General features: G+C 47.8%; 1 protein-coding gene across 10 annotated transcripts in view; it reads right to left on the bottom strand.

The window, feature by feature from the left end:
• Nucleotides 1–16,641, bottom strand: part of TRRAP (transformation/transcription domain associated protein) — a gene marked incomplete at its 5' end in the record, with an annotated part of 83,022 nt that overhangs the window by 52,232 nt on the left and 14,149 nt on the right. For 9 of the 10 annotated variants that reach the window (XM_080940927.1, XM_080940933.1, XM_080940931.1 and 6 more), the window contains 15 exons: nt 280–441; nt 793–1,053; nt 1,781–1,978; nt 2,057–2,274; nt 3,825–4,024; nt 6,420–6,571; nt 7,594–7,794; nt 9,910–10,166; nt 10,709–10,874; nt 11,427–11,618; nt 12,286–12,480; nt 13,014–13,111; nt 13,196–13,556; nt 14,311–14,545; nt 15,764–15,842. In XM_080940927.1, coding sequence (XP_080797053.1) covers nt 280–441; nt 793–1,053; nt 1,781–1,978; nt 2,057–2,274; nt 3,825–4,024; nt 6,420–6,571; nt 7,594–7,794; nt 9,910–10,166; nt 10,709–10,874; nt 11,427–11,618; nt 12,286–12,480; nt 13,014–13,111; nt 13,196–13,556; nt 14,311–14,545; nt 15,764–15,842 — 2,975 coding nt within the window. The remainder of the gene's footprint in view (nt 1–279; nt 442–792; nt 1,054–1,780; nt 1,979–2,056; nt 2,275–3,824; nt 4,025–6,419; nt 6,572–7,593; nt 7,795–9,909; nt 10,167–10,708; nt 10,875–11,426; nt 11,619–12,285; nt 12,481–13,013; nt 13,112–13,195; nt 13,557–14,310; nt 14,546–15,763; nt 15,843–16,641) is intronic. The other variant, XM_080940930.1, reaches the window with a different exon arrangement.

The following is a 16,641-nucleotide window of genomic DNA, read 5'->3' as shown; positions in this document are numbered from 1 at the left end:
GTACATGTGTGCCTCATGCCTGAGATTAGAATAGAGCTGTGTCCCCTGAAAGTGAAGTTACACACAGCCGAGAGTTGCCATGCGGCACACATGACAGTAAGTAAAACCCATTTAAAAGTAGTTGGAATGTAACCTGCAGGTGCTAATCCAGAGCGAGGGAACATTGTGCTGTGCCAGGCTATCGCTGCTCATTCTGCAGCTGCCCAGGCCTGCTCTGAAGCCTACCTGACCTCGAGCTCAGGCTAGTGGTCATCAACACCCACGCCTCACGCGGCCTACCTCTGTGTAGAACACCTTATGCTCCACCACATTGAGATCCATTGTGAAGAGCCGAGGCTGCAGCGTGGTGCAGAATGTGTTGCCCTCCATCAGGCCGATTTGGGCATTGGCTGGCTGGTGGCGCAGCAGGTGCTTCTTTGGTGGGACCATGTCCTGAAGGACCTGGAAAAAAGCAAGGGGGGTGCACTCGTCAGGTGTTTCTCAACCAGCGAAGGCCTCTCATCTTTATATTCCACAGCAGCCCATCTGAGAACCATGACATCAGGTCGTTAGAGGCCTACACTTTCATTAGGGGAGAACAGATCACACGTGAGAACTGCAGTAGAGACTGGGTCAGATGCACTTGGACACACTGCAGAGTGACCTCCCAAAATAACACAAGTCACCAACCCAGGAGACCAGCCTTCTTTCTGTTCTCATCAACACTGTCACATGCAGTAGCCCTCTGACAAGGAACCATGATCTGACTTGTAACTCAGAACTGAAGCACACGGAGCTATGTCAGAATCCTACCTCTTTATGTGGCTCCATAATTACTGTCACACTTTTCCCGGTGACCTGGGCCAGGACCTGCAGGGAATGCATGGCCTGCTTTCTCACAGTCGAGTTTGGGGAGGTGACTTCACGAACCAAATCGTGGGTCACATGATGAAAAGACTTCTCCTGAGCCACCACAATCTCTTCAGCTCTCTCCTCATCCTTCAAAGGTGTTGCACATCTCATCAGGAGCTGCTCAAGGGTGGTCTTCGCCATGGCAACTGCCCCATTGGAAACCTGGAGGTAGAGAAGTCTTGGAAGGAAGGCACGATGATGCCACCCACATCTCCACAGATTGGGGAGGAGGGAGCTCATGGCCACCGTGCCAGCTTCAAAGAGAAAGACCACTATAGAGCATCTATTTTGACACATATTAGGGTCATATATATTTTGGCATATATGAGGGTCAAAATTACCTCCCTGCATGTACTTCCTGTTTGCCCTTCACAAAGGTCATCTAGACATGACCTTGGCATTAATCACACATCCTGGCAAGCCTACCAGATTCTACCGAGATGAGTTACTTGGTGAAAAATGTCTCCTGATTTGCACATGGGTTCATAAAGAATGGTGTACCTTGGGCCAGCAATATGGCTCAGAGGGTACAGGAGCTTGCTGCCCATCCCGAACACCCCAGTTTGATCCCCATGTGGTAGAGAACTAACAAGTTATTTTCTGCCCTCCACACTCATGCTGCGGGAAGTCCCCGCCCAATAAAGCATATAAACAAAAGCTAGGAAGCAGAAAAACATTCCGCCTGTGGGGCCTCAGCAGTACCCTGAAACCAGCACTGCCTTCAGATCCACTCTGAACCTAAAGACAACATACAGGAGTTAGGAGCTGTTCCTGACTAACGATGCTGTTGGGGATCCAAACACCCAAGTTCCTCAGTTGGCAGAGTGTCTGAGACCAACAGCCCTTTGTAAGCAGTGTCACTCCTCAGAGTACAGCCACCATGACCTACCTCACCAGTCAGGTCCATCATAACAAAGAGCAGAGCTTTGAGGAACGTCTGCTGGTTCTGGAGAACCCACGTGAGTGGAAGCCGCTCCATGAGAAACTTAATGGACACCACACCCCCCAGCTTTGCATACCAGGCCTGCTCATAGCAGCAGGCGCACAGGCGCTCCACAATGTAGGAGAAGAGAGGCAGCTGGCACGCCTGGAGAGAAACAAGCCGAGAGTAAGTCAGTGCTACCTTTGCAGAACAAGTGCCTGCAAACTGTTCACACGTCCTTACCCTCTCTTTTGAGCCCAGGATGATGCTTGCCACATCAAATATCACAGCCAGGGCTACCTCCCCAATTTTGCACAGTTCCTTTTCTTCATAAGCCATACAGATAGCTATTGCATCAATAAGGACCAAGGGATCCATTCCTTTGGACCCATTTTCTTCACTGTGGAACATGGCTGTGCTGGGCTGGCTGCCCACCTGGTAGCAAGGTAGCAGGAAAGGACCTGGAAAGAGGGGCAGCAAGCGGGGACAAAGCTGAGGTCATTTACAGGAACACGCATGGCATCTGATTACAAATCAGCTTCATTTCCCCTGAAGCCATTCCTAATATTCTAGTTACATTTTATTATTCTGTCCACGTGCAGCTTGTATGTGGTCATGCATATGACACAGTCCACATGCCTCTGCACATATGAACAGGTCAGAAGACAAATTGCAAGATTTGATCCTTTCTTGCCCTGTGTGGATTCTAAGGATTGAACTCAGATTTCCAGGCTTATAGCAAGCACCCTAAACTAGCCGAGATGTTTCCCTAGTCACAGAACCAGTACTTCAAACTAACCTCCATTAAACTGCAGCTGTTTGAAAACCAAGTAGTCTAATTCACATTAAGGCTGTTTTTTTTTCTGAGTATTTTCAAAAATACACTGTATCATTTTCCAATTACTTCGGTTAAAACAAAACTGAGGCTGGACATATAGCTAACTTAATAGCATGCATAACACATATAGAACCCTAGCATTTATAAGCCAGACTTTGACAATACACATCTGTATGTCAAGACCTATCCAGGTAGAAGGAGAGTGTGAAGTTCAAAGCTATACTGGTCTAAAATCAGGTGTTATGTTCTTTTAAAAGAAATAAAGAGGCATTGACAGGGTGGACGATTGTGCAAGTAAAAGTGCCAACTGCACAAGCTTTATGACTTGAACTCAATCCCAGGGCCCAATGGGAAGCCAGAGCTGACCCTGGAAACTAACCTCTGACCTCTGCAAGCTGGCACTCATATACCAACAACCACAGCAGTGATCAATGTTTAAAAACTCAAAGATGTGGTGGTTTAAAATGAGAACAACTGTGTATCTCTTAAAATACCAGTGATCAGCTATAGTCTAAGAATGATGGGTCGTACGTAATGAGCCATTTCAGACAGTGACAAAAAAGACAAGAGACAGTTATACCCCCAGAACACATGTGGTTACACTACTGTTGGGCAGTGTCTCTTGGGTCCCCAGCTGTAGACCACACAGAGGTTACCCAGATTAAGTTTTAAAGTTACCACAAAGAAACACTAGGAACAAGTGGCACTCAGCTGTCTGCAGAGTCTGACTGTGCCAGAGTTCATCAGCATCACTGCTGAGCACAGGCTTTGGGGCTCTGAGGTAAAACAGGCAGGGGAGATGCAGCTCAAGTGTGCTCCATTGTGGCTTCTGGAAAGAGACATGGAAGTCTTCGGGTATCCTTTTAGAAACTTAGTGGTAGCTGTCAGGGAACAGACAGTTCTACTGGGCTATATTAAAGCAGTTTTGCAGGGGTGGGGAGCACAGAAGATGGTAACAGCCAAGGAGAAGGGCCAGGGGGCAGGCATGAGAACTGCAAAGAGGGTGTCAGAAGCTGACTACACTACCAGAGAGGGGAAGATCAGAGACTTCATGCCTTAACGTGAACTTCATCTACTTCTTGTGTGTGTGTTTCTGATGAGAAAGTCTCCACCTCAGCCTCTTAAATAACAACTTATTCTAATGGGCTTTGCTCCCACAAGCCCCAAACTCACCACACTGCTGGGCCACCGCTACCATGGTGTAGTGACGGATCAAGCTGGCCACAAAGGGCAGGGCACTGGGCCGCAGGTCTTTGATGACCGCAGACATGAACGCCCCCGTGAGAGCCTGTTCAAATGTCTTCCGCGCAGGAGTGTCCTGTGCTTTGTAGCGGTGCGATATGATGACATTGGGAATAGTCTTCTCTGTAAAGCTGGAGAACAGAATCACCCGTCACCACACCCAGTGTCTTGGGTCACAAGCTCTCATGTAGAGTGACCTCAACTCACCTCTGTTCCAATCTCAGTACCGGTTAGTATTAGATATGAACTCCATTTTTTCAACATTTATGACCAGTGTTTCAAGAGATAGAAAGTTATATTCTCCCAAACACAGACAGATTTGGGGGTGAATTATGAAACGGTGGCGGTCAGAGATCCGGCATTGTTTTCTGTGTTATGTGTCAAGGCTGCTCTTTCTAAAGACTTTTTCTGGTTTTGCGTGAGTGCTTTGCTTCCATGCATATATGTGCGCTTTGTGCATGCCTAGTTTTAGGAGAGGGCACGGACCCCCTAGAACTGCAGTCATGAAAGACTGAGCCGCCATGTGGACTCCAGAAGTGGAACCCAGCTCTACATCAAGAGCAAGTGCTCTTAACCACGAGACTGAGTTCAGTTTCCAGCATCCACTTGTCAGTCACCCGAGAACTCTAGTCCTGGGATTGATGCCTTTTCTGGCCTCTGAGGGCTCCAGGCATGTTCATGACGCACAGACATACGAAGAGGCAGACAAACATACACAAAAAATAAAACAACCTTTAAAAAAGAGAAATAAAGGTGGTTTTCCCTGCTGCTACCAAGGTGCACACCTTGGGCACAGTCCCTTTCTCAGTCCCCACTGTCACATCTGAGGAAGGCACTGCCAGTGCAGGTGCAATGAATGGGCTGCTCTTCACAGGTGCTCAAGACCACCTCCACCCTCTGAGGCCTGGCACGTGAAATGTGCAAAGCTTCCAGAGCCCATCATTGCGTGGGACAGCCAGCTGTGATGACCCTGCACACGATGAACTCGGGGAGGCCTTTGTAATGATGAGAACAAGAATCCAAAGTATGGGGAAGTTTCTACAAGGCTGATCCAAAGTAGAAACCCTGTGAAGTGGTTGGATGCAGACATAAAGATGACAGCAAAGACCTCAGGGCAAAATGCCCCTAGCAGTGTAGTGGACAAACTACATTCTGGACTAAAACGTACACTAGGCTAGAAGATGGCTCAGTGGCTAAGACTGTCTGCTGGAGGACATTATATCCAACCTCTAGAAGCCACACACAAAGCTAGATATGAACACATGTGTCTATAACAGCAGCACTAGGTAGGAGGGAGAGATGCAGAAGGATTACTGGGGCTTGATGATTGCCAGCCTAGACTCCAAAGTCCTTTGGCCTCCTTAATCAATCAATCAATCCATCAATCAATCACATGCACACACAAGCAGGGAAATATATCAATCAGTTTTAAAACTAAAGTTTAAATTCATGTGTGTGTGTGTGTGTGTGTGTGTCTGTGTATGTGTGTCTCCAGGAATAGTTGTGAACACAACTTAAATCTCAGCACTGTGAAGGCAGAGACAAGTGGTTTATCTGTGGGTTTGAGGTGAGCCTTGCCTATGTAACAAGTTCCAGGTCTGTCAGGGATACACAGAGAAACCCTGTCTCCAAAATAAAGCCAAATGGTAAGAATTCAACCAATCAGCTGAAGAGGTGGCTCAGCGGTTAAGAGCACTGACTGATCTTCCAGAGTCCTGAGTTCAATTCCCAGCAACCATGTGGTGGCTCACAACCATCTGTGATGGGATCCGATGCCCTCTTCTGGTGTGTCTGAAGATAGTGACAATGTATTCACATATATAAATAAAAGAATTCAACCAATGACAAAGTGGAAATGGCATAGGTCTGTCACAGGCTGAAACATGGCTCTGTCAGCAGAAACCTGTCACCTAGCATCTGTGAGCTGGAGGCAGGAGGACCCAGAATGCAAGCAATCCTCAATACATACTGAGTTTGGTGCCAGCCTGGGCTACATGAGACCCTGTCTCTAAACACAAAAAGAAGAAAATGTAAAAAGTCGTGCCAAATGTACAAACATTACCCCTAGACTCCTGGATGACAAGACACACTGAAACGGACCTCAGACCAGTTCTTACTACAGATGCCCATGGTCCAGATGTCTCTCCCCTTTCTCTACAACAGTGGTCCCCAACAGTCCTAGTGCGGCGACTCTTTAATACAGTTCCTCGTACTGTGGTGACCCCCAACCATAAAAGTATTTTCACTGCTACTTCAGAACTGTGGTTTTGATGTTATGAACTGTAATGTAAACATCTGTTTTCCAATAAACTTAAGCAACCCCTATAGAATCATTTGCCCCCAAAGGGTCGTGACCCAGAGGTTGAGAACCAGTGCTCTAGAGGCTATATGGTGCATCTCTGGGTAAGTTACACACTACCCTAGTCATTTGAAGAGCACACTCCAAACAGACTCCTGGGAAGTCACTTATGCTCCTAATTTTTGCAGCAAGCTGTACCAGTCCCAGAAAATAGCCCAAGCACGTACTTGGGGTGTGCCAGCAGCTGGTAGAGCGCATGTTTGTTGTCCTCCAGGCTCATCATGGCCACCAGGAAGCACCTGATCACCTCCCAAGCCTGCCTCCGATAGTAGGGCTCTGTGTTGGCACTTTTCAGGCAGTCCAGGGCGGTCTCAATAGCCTAGGACAAAAAGCACAGTATGTACAGTGTGAGCTGAAATACACACACGCACACACGCACCACCTTGGTGCTTCCTGAGGAAACTAAACAGGGCATCAGTCTAACAGGCAACCACAAGCAAGGGTTCTGAAAACAGTCAGTGAAGGAAGTAAGGTGCTGCCTGGCTCTAGACAAGATTAAGAGTACACAACAACTTTGGCTAAAAGGTTTTGTTTTTAATTATGTGTCTATGTGTGTATCTGTCCATATGTTATGCATAAGTTGAGTGTAGTGTCCAGAGGTGACATGTCCCCTAGAGCTGGAGTTACAGGCAACACCATGGATGCCGAGATCTGAGGCAGCAGCCTCTGCAAGAGCAGCAAATGCTAGTGAGCGCTCAGCCGGCTCTCTAGTCCCTGATTTCACGTTTCAATGACCAGTGGGAGACTACGGGAAGTCAAGGAGCTCTGGAGGGTGTGGTGTGGCAGGCTGTCAACTCACACATCCGTCATGAGCCATGAACACACATCTCTTCCCTTAACCTGACACCTGCACCACGGCTTTCACTAATCCACCAGCTCCGCCATACATCTGCATGCACACATACTCACACAGCAAAAAAAGAGAGACAGAGGGAAACACCAAGTTAAATACAAACTCATTTCCAAAGAGGCAGAAGAGAGAGAACAGGAGAGTTAGAATAAAAACTGGGAGAAAGCCAGATCCCGGGACACCAGGGATGAGAGACAACTGTGGATCCACTTGAGCTCTCAGTGGTCCTGGAAATAAGGCCCAGCAAGATCACAACAGACCAGGAGCTCAGGTGAGCTGGTCATCGGGAGAACTATACTCTCAAGAGTCCTAAACTCCTGGAAAACACCCTTCCACTGGCCTACAAGCATTATGTGAGCCACCTTCCCAACCAAGCAGACTGCTTCAGAACTCCTGTTCTTCCCTCCAAGTTGGCTCACACACATATTTTATATTGAAATCCCAATCTTCTTAGAGCAAATTAAGATCTCCCTGGTAGCCCCCAACTTTACCTTTTCCATTGGAAGCTGGAGTGAAGCTTTGCAATCAGAAAACTCCACAGTAATGCTGGGGCCTTGAACTTCAGTCACAACATAGTGCAGCTTCTGAGACTCCTTCAACATCTTCCTGTTGCTGCCACCAAACTTCCCAAGTACACGGTAGGCCACATGGGAGATGCTGTCTGCGGGGTTGCGAAGTGTGCGCCATAAAGCCTAAAAAAAAAAAAAAAAAAAAAAACCAACCACCTTTCACTAAAGGCTAGCTAGGCAGCAACTTCACACAGTTTATGACCACAATTCCAATTTGTTGGATATAAGGACTCTCCCTTCTGCTTCTGTCCCTCAAACATGGTTCCCGGTTCCCCTTTGGCTGTTCTCCCCTGCAAAGTTCTGCCTTTACTAAGCAAGCAAGCAAGCAAACAAACATTTTGGTACTTTTTATATAAAAGATGGCACAGAATAAAAAGCAAAGGGTTAGGGCTGGAGAGATGGGTCAGCGGTTAAAAGCACTGGCCGCTCTTCTGGTTCTCCAAACTTACATGGTGGCTCACTACTCTGTAACTCCAGTCCTGCTCTGGCCTCCTCAGGTGTGGCACAGATGTGATGTAAATATGTAAGTACAAACACTCATACATAAACATAAGTAAATCTTTAAAAGTAAGTAAGTAAATAAAAGGTTTCAAGACTCAGAGTGAATAGCTACAGTTTTCAGGAATTAAGTAGAACGAGGTGCCTTACTGGACATTCTTGTCCTGGATTTTTTTTTCTTCAACTTAGAAACATGACAAATACATAATTTCATGTATTTTAAGTCTCCATTTATGGAAGGTAAGGGTGTGGTAGGGGTCCCTGAGAGCCAGGTTAAAGAAAAATAAAAAAGAGCCACAAGGGCCGAGCAATGTCCTTGAACACAGACTTGACTACATCCCTCCCACAAACACTCCTTGCTCTGTAAACCCTCCCCTAAGGACAGGGAGGCTTCCGTGTGGATGGTTGAGTCTCTGCCAAGATGCTTATGAGACCTTGTGACATCCCTACAGCGCCCCCACACACATCTGGACCACCTTTAGAAGTCCACAGTAGAGTTATCTCACACCAATAAAGCAATGCTAGCAAATGTGCTCAGTACTCTGTTCTGAAGCCTCAGTTCCCAGTCTCTTGGGGAATGACTGCAGGGTCAGCTGAGCTCAGGGATGCCCTGCACGGCCAATTCCTGTGCCGCCTTCTGCACAGTACTACACTCGCTGCCTGTGTCGCCTCACATGAATTACCTACATCTCAGTTACCATTATCCTTGTTTGCTTAGCTTCCACCGTAACACTCAATGTTAGAATCCAGCAATATTCAAGCTTAACATGAAGTCTAAGTACATTTCCCCACACCAAGCAAGATCCCAGTTTCTCTCATGTTCTTCCAGGTTATAAGCCAACATCCTCGTGTCCCTCAGGAGGGGTCTTCTGCCAGCTTATGGCAGCACCGAGGCCAATGTGGAGACACCAACACTGCCACTTATTTTGGGGGTAAACTAAACTAAAAAGGACCTTTAACCTGTCTCCGAGGATTCTAATGCTAAAGCAAACTGTGGCCCAGTACTGCCTCAGCCCCAGCAGCCACATGGCTTCTGCTTCCTAGACCTGACAGTGTGGCTCTCACAGCAGACTCTGTGGTCCTCCCATGCTCAGTGGCCCCAGTCCATCCTTTTCCAGTGTAGAGACCAAGAAATAAGCCCAGAATGGACAGGGAAGGTCTGTTAGTCCTGCCTCCTGGGCCAAGGTGCTGTCCCTCCGGTCCAGTGTGAAACCGCTGAGCCTCCACCACAAAGGGCTGTCTGTGACTGCTAGTGAGGCAGAGGAGTGCAAGTTCCCAGACACCAAGGATTACCAATCCCATCACGGTCACGGCACAGACAGGGCACAGTGCCAAGTGGAGGATACCTAACGTCTGACCTCCAATAACAAACCTTTGAGTATCTGTTCCTTTCCTCTTTGGCGGAGCTGAGGCAAGCAAGGTGCCCATCTGCTTCCCTGCAGAGTTGTATCTTTTACTATAAAATTGCAAGGTCTCTGTGGTACAGGGAAGTTCTGAGAGTCTACACAGCTCCGTACCATCTGCCTTCACACTGGCTGACAGAGACTCTGATGCTTAGGAAAGTTCTCCCAAACTGAGAGGCAACACTGCCACACAGCCACTCACCACCCACTAGTGCAAATGTGTCTAGTACATCCCAAGCTCCACATGCAAGCATGACTGAGCAGTGAATCCTTAAGACAAACTAGAGGCACGTGGAGCCGATGCCCCCTGCTGGTGCGGAGGTGAAAGTGCACTTACCTGCATGAGCTCTGCACGAACAGGCTGAATGTGGTCATAGAGGAAATCCGGTTGCAGGTTGTCCACACACAGCTCCAAGGTCCTCAGGCCTTGGCTGACCAATGTCTGCGACCCATTGAGGGCAGATACCAAGGGATCCATCAACATGGGCAGATAGGGCAGGAGAGAGCTCAGCCGTACTGGCACTGTGAGACACAGCTCTACAAAGAGGTCCTTCATGTGCTGCTTATGCAGGCCGCTCTGCAACATGTTCAGTCCTGGAAATGGGGGTGGAGGGCACTTTACCTCCCTAACGCATGCAACATCAGCTGTACAAGCCACAGGCCACCGTTCCCCACTGTTAAACCTATCAGCTGCGTCCACAGTCCCTTCCATAGAGACAACACAGGCTGGGGATAGTTCCTCTAGGTTACCCTATGCATCATGTACTTTTTGTGATGTGTCTCAGTACCAGCTGCACAAAGCCAGGCAAAGAGAAAAAAGAGCCAGACCTGGCAGAGAGGAACTCTGCCTAAGCACATCTAAGGAAGATGAGGATGAGGACTGGACACGAGACAGGCACACCGTGGGGAAGTCATAGTGCTTTACACTCCACACCATTCGTGTGGACGTGACACAATAAACAGACAAGACCTTTATACTGGAAGTTCTGTGCTGTTTGATTACAGAAACTAATAACGTTGTTTTCTAAGGGGGGACGGATTCCCAGCACCCACCCACCTCCCATGAGCTTTGCCAGGCAGAAAGGATAAGCCCAGCAGTCAGTCTGACAGATGGACGCATGAGACACTGCTCTTACCTTGGAGGAGATTTGGGAGGAGAGGCAGAAACTCCTGATACAGGAGGTCATGGCTGCCGCCGCCTATGGAACGGAAGAGAGCTCGGAGCAGAAGGAAGTAGTTGTAAGGCTCCTTGGCAGTCTGCGCCAGTTCCATGGAGCTATTCACGATCTTGTGCAGGTGAGGCTGGGCAAAGAGAAAGCAGATAATCACTGAGCACCACAGGAGTTGCCACAGGCTCAGGGGCTCACACACCCCACCCCTACGATCAGGCAGCATGAAGCTGTTATTTCATCAAAGCTAACAAAGAGCATAGTGGCCAGAGAGTACAGTGGTCTCTGCCACACGTCTATGAAAGATGTTCTTAACATGTTCCCAAGTTACTATGCAGTTAACCGGGGGTGGAATTTTCTTTTTTAGGTGTTTGAGATAGGGGCTCATGTAGCCCAGGCTGGCCTCAAACTTTCTACGTAGCTGAGGCTCCCCTGACCGACAGCTTCCATCTCCCAAGAGGTAGGCTGACATGCTTGCATACTAGGGCCTTAATTCTGAATTTTCTACTATCACTTGGCAGAATAACATCTGAACTGTTGTTGGCATGTGGCCCTTATTTGTGGCATAGCAAATTTACAGCATTATACACATGTAAACGGAGTCATTATAATTCCTGTTAAAAACAAGAAGCTTTAAATAAAAGGCCCCGAGCCCCAGTGGCCCTCGGAGCAAAGTGCATGCTACCTTCAGCATCTGCTCATTCTCAGCTGCAAACAGGGACACTGAGCCGAAGACCAACTTGAACAGCTTGAGGTACAAGTTGGAGAGTTCCACGTTAGAGCCCATCTCTGGCAGCCGGTCCAGGAGGTACTCCACCAGGATCGTGGCAAACAGAGCCGAAGTAGTAGGATTTGCCAAGAAGGAGTTGGCAACAATCTGTCAAAACAAGACACGGCAGGACGGGCTGGAGACTTTGCTCCAGGGTAGAGCAAACACAAGGCTATGGCTTGGTCCTTAGCTTCGAGGGGCAGGGGTACACTTTGAAAGAAATACCTGTGACAAAAATCATCTCCTCCTCAAAGCAGCTAAAAAAGGCAAAGGAATGAGTTTCTCAAACAAAACCCACTGGCTGTAGACATGCCGAGGAGACAAAACCATCACCCCCTGTGTCAAACGAGCTGTGTGTGCGTCTTCTAACAGAGCAAGAGATTTCACCTGCCAGCCCTGCTCACCGTCAAAAGCTGACAGCCTGCATTTGACACTCATTAGGTTCTACTCTTGAAAGGAATTGACTTGAGGTGTCAGAAGGGTTGAAAATTTTCTCAATCATTATTGCCCAATATTTCCTACATAGGCATCCTGAGGACAGCATGTAAACACAAAACATTCAATTCAGAACTTAAAAAGTAAGTTTAATGTGAGTGTTAAAAGAATATCAAAGGGGCTGGTAATATGGCTCCGCATGTGAAGGTATCTACCACCAATCCTGAGAGACCTGAGTTCAATCTCTAAGCCATACATGATGGAGGAGAGAACGCCTACAAACTGTCCTGTGACCCCCCCAGCCCCCCACACTTTAATTTAAATATAAAGAGCTTTATACCTGAAGAGCGTAATTTTTTGAGATCCTTTCTACCATGTAAGGGACTGTGGTCTGGAAGATCTCCTTGAACGTTAGCGGGTTCATCATGGTGAAGACGCCAGCAAAGTGCTCCAGCACCTCCTTCTCTTCCTTCATCCTTACGGTCTGGCAGTTGGCTACTCGAATATATGTTTGACCATTTCCTGCGATCTGGACCTAGGATGGGGGAAACCCCATGGCAGTTAGAAATAAACACCTTCTATTGAACATGTATTTCCTTACAAAATCGTAAGTCAAATAAAGGTTATCCTTCTTCTAAATTCTCTGTTCTTGCTTCAGTTTAAAAAAAAAAAAAAAAAAAAAAAAACAGAAACAAAAACAAAAACAAAAACCACCAGGCTGAAAAAAACCAAAACAGTAAGTAAACTTAGAGGCCAGAGAGCCAGGTCGGAGGGTAAAGATCTGTGACAACCTCCATTTGATAAGTTAGCCCCTTGTTGGGTAAGCTGCTTCTGTCAGAGGGTTTTACCACAATATCAGGAAGGGGCAATGACACCAACATGCAGGAAGCCTGGATTTGATCTCAGTAGCACATAAACTGGTGTGAGGATACATGTTTGTTATCCCGGCAAAATGCAAAAGCCAGGCCATGCGAACAGAACTGGACTCCAAAGGCTCCAGCGGTCACCAGCACTCTGTTCAACGGGCATCTTCCAGACTCAACAGCATCGTCAGCGGCCACTACGTACCTGGTAAATATCCAAGGCCTGCATCGCATATTTCACGAGCTTGATGTAAATCTGAGTTTCTTTGGGTTGTAACTGCTTGTTAGGAATAAACTGAGCTTCTAGAAGAGAGAAAAGACATTAAAACCTGGCAAATACCAGAGCTAAAAGCGCTATCAGTCTGAAGACAGTAAGAGTAGAATTACCACCAGGTGCTTTACACGACGTTATGCCCCACGTGATGGTCTTGACACCACAGACCAAGGTTTTCACCAGACTCCGGCAATCTGTGACCTGGAACGTCTGCTTATCCTCCTTGTCCTTTTCTCCTTGCTTCTCAAATGAGGGCACGGGGGCGGGGGTTACTGGGGTGGCTGGGGCTGGGGGCAGAGGGGGTGCAGGCGCAGGCACAGGGGCTGGGGAAGGTGCTGGGCCAGGGGCAGCAGGGGCTGTGGGCACCCCGGGCAGTGCAGCTTCTGCAGCTCCCAGTTCAGATTGTGGCTTGCATTTCTTAAAAATGGCAGAGAGCTGGTACCGGGCAATGGTGTGGAACTTGAGGACAAAAACCTAATAGCAAAAGAAATTGGAGTTGGGGGAAAAAGAGAGACAAAAGTTAACAGTCAAACATCTGAAACCACCTAAAGCCTAAAAGCTGAATCTGTCAAGTGCTTGACTTGTGTGCAGTTCACAGAGCCCATACAGAAAAGCAAGGTAAAAACGTGTAAGTTTGTAATCCTAGTTCTGGGGAAGAAGACACAACAGGGATCCCGCGGGCTGGCTGGCCAGCAGAACCTGCAGGGTGAACAACCAGCCAAAAAGATGGTGTCTTAGAAATACAAACTACGTGAAGAGATGGCTCAGCTAGTAAGAGGTCTTATCTCTTCCAGGTGACCCAAGATCCATTCTGTCCCTACACACATGCACACAGGAATCAACTGCTGCTGGTTTCTGAGCTTGGTGAGCAGGATCCAGCTTTGATTAAGAGTGGCTCTCCGGTGCCATGGAAAACCTTCTGTCCCCACCAACACACTGACTGGAGTCTCCCCAGAGAAGCCTTGGCTACTGCTGCCCAGCAGGGAGCTCTTCTAGTCAGCACCAGGAAGTACAGAGCCTAAGAAGTAGCCCTGGTGCCAAGGGCAGCCCTGCCAGGCAGACTAAACAGAACCACACAGAAATAAGCAGCTTCCACGCATGGCGGCCAGCAGCAGGGAGAGGCAGGGTTTAAACAACTCAGTCTAGTTCCCAGAGACACACTCTTATCTGGCCACCTCATTCACCTCCATGTGACAATGCTTAAGATAAATCATGGCAGTCACGGTACCTCCAGCATTCGCATCAAGACGTCTCTGCCATTGCCACTCTCCTGCTCGCTCTTGGAGCGGATGCAGTCCACCAAGTTCAGCAGGAGTTTGCAGGACATGGTTTGGATGCTACTGGGCAGGGATTCATCATCAATGTTCTTGGCAAAGAGCTGGACGGCGAGGGAAAGGTCGCTGAGGGGCAGGTGCTGACGGACGTGATGCACAAGGTCAGCGAGTGTGCTGTAGGCGAGTGGCCTGCAGGAAGAGATGCCACTAGTGTATTCAGACAGCCAGAGGTGACTACAGTGCTAACTGGTAAGATCCAGTATAGCCTTAGTCCCCACCCCTACCCTTGCTCCTCTCCCAGCTACTCAACTAAAAGGCCCACCCTTTCTTATCACGTTTCACTCCTTACTGTCATCCACATTGAAAACCTAATGTTCATACATATCATAAAGCTCCTGTCCTAGTTGGCTTTTCTGTTGCCATGATAAAACTCTGACCAAAAGCAACTTGAGAGAGAGTTTACTTGGCTTACACTCTGGGGTCACAATCTACCACTGCAGGAACTTGGGGAAGGAATTCAAGTGAGAGCTTGAAGTAGCAACAGTGGGAGAACCCTGCTTACAGGCTCACACTCGGCTAGCTTTTTACACAGATCCACCTGCCTAGGGATGGTGCCACCCACAGTGGGCTGAACTCTCCTGTTAATTAGCAATGAAGAATATGCCCCACAGATGTGACCACAAGCCAATCTGACAACTCTTCACTGAGTTTCCTTCTTGTCAGTGACGTTCTAGGTCAGCTACTGACAGTTGGTAGCGTCTTGGCAAGGATCTTTTCTTTTAAGGCAGCAGTTCTCAACTCATGGATCATGACCCCCTCAGGGTGAAGGACCTTGTCTCTAGATCATGTCAAGTCGACAGTAGTATCTAACCAGGAAAATACTTAACAGAAACCAGCAGAAACACCAGCCAGAGCAGAGCACAAGTTATCACCAGCTTGTTCACATACTGAGTGGTGTTTGCTACTCACAATTAACCGTGTGCCAGGCATGGTGGTGCAGCACTTAGGAGACAGAGGCAGGTAAGTGGCCTGTGTGACCAGGCCACCTACAGCTACATAGTGAGACTATCTCACATGTTAGCTAATAGCTCTATATGTTATGACCACTGTATGCATATACAATACTATCTCAGTTATTAATCTTGCAAACTGATCGCTGACCTCTGGGTTATTAAATAGTGCAGGTTGATTACTGACCTCTATACCTTGTCATGAATACATGAGCACACACTTACAAAAAAAAAAAAAACCCAAAAATTCTTTGTTTTTTTATTAAAACAACCTAAGGAAGTGAGGAGAGCCCAGCAGACCTGCACTCATTAGAGCCCTACCAATGCTAATTACAGGTGATCCTGTCCCTAGCAACCACACCAAGCAGGCCTGTGTCTATGTCTAATAGTGCTGTACCTGAGTGTCTCCCGAGCCGTGTACCCGGAGCCAATCAGGATAGATTCATCAAACAGCTTGTCCATGCAGGGGATGAACTCTAGGAAACATAAGAACATTAAAGACTTCACAAGCCTTCCCCAGTGCTCAGGGCAGAGGAAAGACCACAAAGATCCTGTGAGGTGAGATGCTGGCTCTGCTGGGACACACAAGCTACTGGCCCACAAAGACACGGTTGGGCTAATATTCAGTGTCAGAGAACTGACCAAGACTGGCTAGAGGATGGTGCAGTCGGACCAAAGACAAGAAAGAACTGACCTCTTAAGAATATGGATGACACGCCCACAGGACAGTTAGATTCTGGAAAAAGCCTGACATACAGCCGGCTTAATTCTAAAGTCAAGTACATTTCAGGCCTCTGGCCTCCTGTGGGCACCTGCACTTGTGTGTGTAACCCTCACCCCAGCACATGCACAGACAATAAATAAATCTTTGAAAAGAAGAGGGCTGGCCGGGGATGATGGCCCACACCTTTAATTTCAGCACTCAGGAGGCAGATCTCTGAGTTTGAGCCAGCCTGGTCTACAGAGAGTTCCAGAACAACCAGGGCTACACAGAGAGGCCCTGTCTTGAAAAACAGACAAAAACAAAACAAAACAAAACAGGGCTAGAGAGTTGGCTCAGTAAATAATTTCTGTTCGATTCCCAGGACCCACATGGCAGCTGAAAGTGTGTGAAACTCCAGTCTCAGGAGATCTGATGCCCTCTTCTGGTCTCTGCAGACAACAGGCAGACATGCAAGTAACACACACATAAAAGAGTAAACAAATAAAAAAAAAATTAAAGACCCAAGGCAGCAATAAAGAAAAAGAGACTTGCTAAGACCCAGTAGAAACTCC

The sequence above is a fragment of the Micromys minutus genome (genome assembly GCF_963924665.1).
Source record: "Micromys minutus genome assembly, chromosome: 29".
In the NCBI taxonomy this organism is placed as follows: domain Eukaryota; kingdom Metazoa; phylum Chordata; class Mammalia; order Rodentia; family Muridae; genus Micromys; species Micromys minutus.
The sequence above is the reverse complement of the archived record's forward strand: the minus strand, read 5'-3'. Positions and strand labels throughout refer to the sequence as shown.